At 44.8% G+C, this 2,196-nt stretch overlaps 1 protein-coding gene across 2 annotated transcripts in view; it reads left to right on the top strand.

Annotated features, from left to right (window-relative positions):
• rrm2 (ribonucleotide reductase M2 polypeptide) overlaps window positions 1–1,737 on the top strand; it is a 7,543-nt gene extending 5,806 nt beyond the window's left edge. For both annotated transcript variants that reach the window (XM_014026478.1, XM_014026479.1), the window contains 5 exons: window positions 576–670; window positions 744–877; window positions 951–1,055; window positions 1,123–1,236; window positions 1,336–1,737. In XM_014026478.1, the coding sequence (XP_013881932.1) occupies window positions 576–670; window positions 744–877; window positions 951–1,055; window positions 1,123–1,236; window positions 1,336–1,488 (601 nt within the window). In that variant the 3' untranslated portion in view covers window positions 1,489–1,737. The remainder of the gene's footprint in view (window positions 1–575; window positions 671–743; window positions 878–950; window positions 1,056–1,122; window positions 1,237–1,335) is intronic.
• The last annotated feature ends 459 nt before the right edge of the window (window positions 1,738–2,196 follow it).

Here is a 2,196-nt window from a genome sequence, read left to right as displayed (position 1 = left end):
GGAGAGGAGCTCTTTAGCTGAAATCGAGTGCCTGCAGCGACTCATCAGACTGGAAAAATAGTCCTGAAAGCGAGCTGTGAGCCTCTACTCTGAATTATCTGGTGAATTAATTATGAATTAATTATCTGATGAACTTGCTCTCTGTAAGTAAAGCAAAGCCACTTCCTCGTCCGACATTAAACAGAGCCCGACAGAGGAGGGAGGGGCGGGGAGGCTGTTGCCGTGCAGCGCTTCAAGAGCTGACCTACGTCTGACCTCAAAGTGCACAAGCGTCCAACTTCAGCGTTGGCTGTGATTTTGAAGTTGAAATCACGTTTGGTGTGAACACACCATAACTGTTAGCGGAAGCGCTAACTTCATAGCATTGTGTGTAACACAAATAACATTCTGGGCGGACAAAAGTGCGCTGATTTTAACAGTGTGTGTTGGTTTTTTTTTTTTTTTATGAAGTTTCGGGGCAGATAAATTTGACTTTTTGAAATTTGAGTTATTATAATTGAATTATTCGAGGAATCGTTTCAGCCCTAGCTGCCGGTACTGGTGACCTGTCTGACGATGTGTTCAATGACCCTCAGAGAATACCTGTTCAACGCCATCGAGACTCTGCCGTGTGTGAAGAAGAAGGCCGACTGGGCAATCAACTGGATAGGGAACAAGAACGCCACCTACGGTAAGCCCCGCCCACTGTGACATCACAGTAGTTCTGCAGAGTAGAACCAGGTGATGATGATGATGGTCCACAGGAGAGCGGGTGGTGGCGTTCGCTGCTGTGGAGGGGATCTTCTTCTCCGGTTCGTTCGCCTCCATCTTCTGGTTGAAGAAGCGAGGCCTGATGCCCGGTCTGACCTTCAGCAACGAGCTCATCAGCAGAGACGAGGTAAGGCCGCTCCACACCTGGATATCAGGTGTTCTCTGCAGACGCTTCAAWCAGSTGTTTGTGTTGCGTTCAGGGTCTGCACTGTGACTTCGCCTGTCTGATGTTCAAACACCTGGTGAACAAGCCGTCGTCAGAAACCGTCACCAAGATCGTCAGGAACGCCGTGGAGATCGAGCAGGTGGGTCTAGTGTCATGTATGGATGGGGGCGGGGCTAAGCGTTTGACTGACAGCTGTGTGTGTGCAGGAGTTCCTGACCGAAGCTCTGCCCGTGAAGCTGATCGGGATGAACTGTGACATGATGAAGCAGTACATCGAGTTCGTGGCCGACAGGCTGCTGCTGGAGCTCGGCTTCTCTAAGGTAAGGACAGAATCCGAGGCTCCGCCCACTCACACACCTTGTTTGATTGATCTCAGCCTTCAGGAGCCTCTGAACGCATGGTTTGTGCTGTCCCTGCAGATCTACCGGGTGGAGAACCCCTTCGACTTCATGGAGAACATCTCTCTGGAGGGAAAGACCAACTTCTTTGAGAAGCGGGTCGGGGAGTACCAGAGGATGGGGGTCATGTCTGGACCAACAGATAACACCTTCAGACTGGACGCAGACTTCTGAGACGTCTCTGGACATGTCTCAGAGGGACAGACTATGTAAAAGAACTGATTTCAGCCAATCAGAGCGCAGCAGCACACCTTCAGGTTAAACTCTCCTCACCTGGTCGTGGACCTGAACCAGAACCATCCTCTGTATATAACCCCATGTGGCAGGTTTCATACTGTGTACATAAATGTGTACATAGCTGTAGGATTTTACAATTATTCTTTTTTATATATATAATAAAGTCAAACTTTCTGTTTGAAAAAAGTCTCGACTCTTATTCATCAGAAAGATAGGATCTTTTAAAACTCCAGCTCTATTTACCATGATAAAAGCTGAATTTAAGTTACTGGTTTGAAGCTTTTGTATTTGCAGCTTTATTCAGTAAAACTGTTTAGTTCTGATGTATCTGTAGAGTCCTGACAATAAAACATTAGCTATAAGAACAAGTAATAAAGCCATTATTAGCACCGTGTTTGCACAAGTTGCATCTTTAGTTAGAAATCTGTTTATAAAAAGATTTAAAGAATGAAAATTTGCAAACAGGTCAGAATGATTAAAATGTCAAAAATATAAAGAGCAAGAAGTTGAATTGCAAAATAAAACTATTTCATATAAATATATACTTTATATATTTTCCCCGATCTTAAAAAATGCCAAAAATATATGTTAACTATATTACAAGGTACCTTCAGGTAAAAATATTCTCAGAGAATGCCTTACAGC

This window comes from Austrofundulus limnaeus, unplaced genomic scaffold (genome assembly GCF_001266775.1).
Source record: "Austrofundulus limnaeus strain Quisiro unplaced genomic scaffold, Austrofundulus_limnaeus-1.0 Scaffold557, whole genome shotgun sequence".
In the NCBI taxonomy this organism is placed as follows: Eukaryota; Metazoa; Chordata; class Actinopteri; order Cyprinodontiformes; family Rivulidae; genus Austrofundulus; species Austrofundulus limnaeus.
The sequence above is the reverse complement of the archived record's forward strand: the minus strand, read 5'-3'. Positions and strand labels throughout refer to the sequence as shown.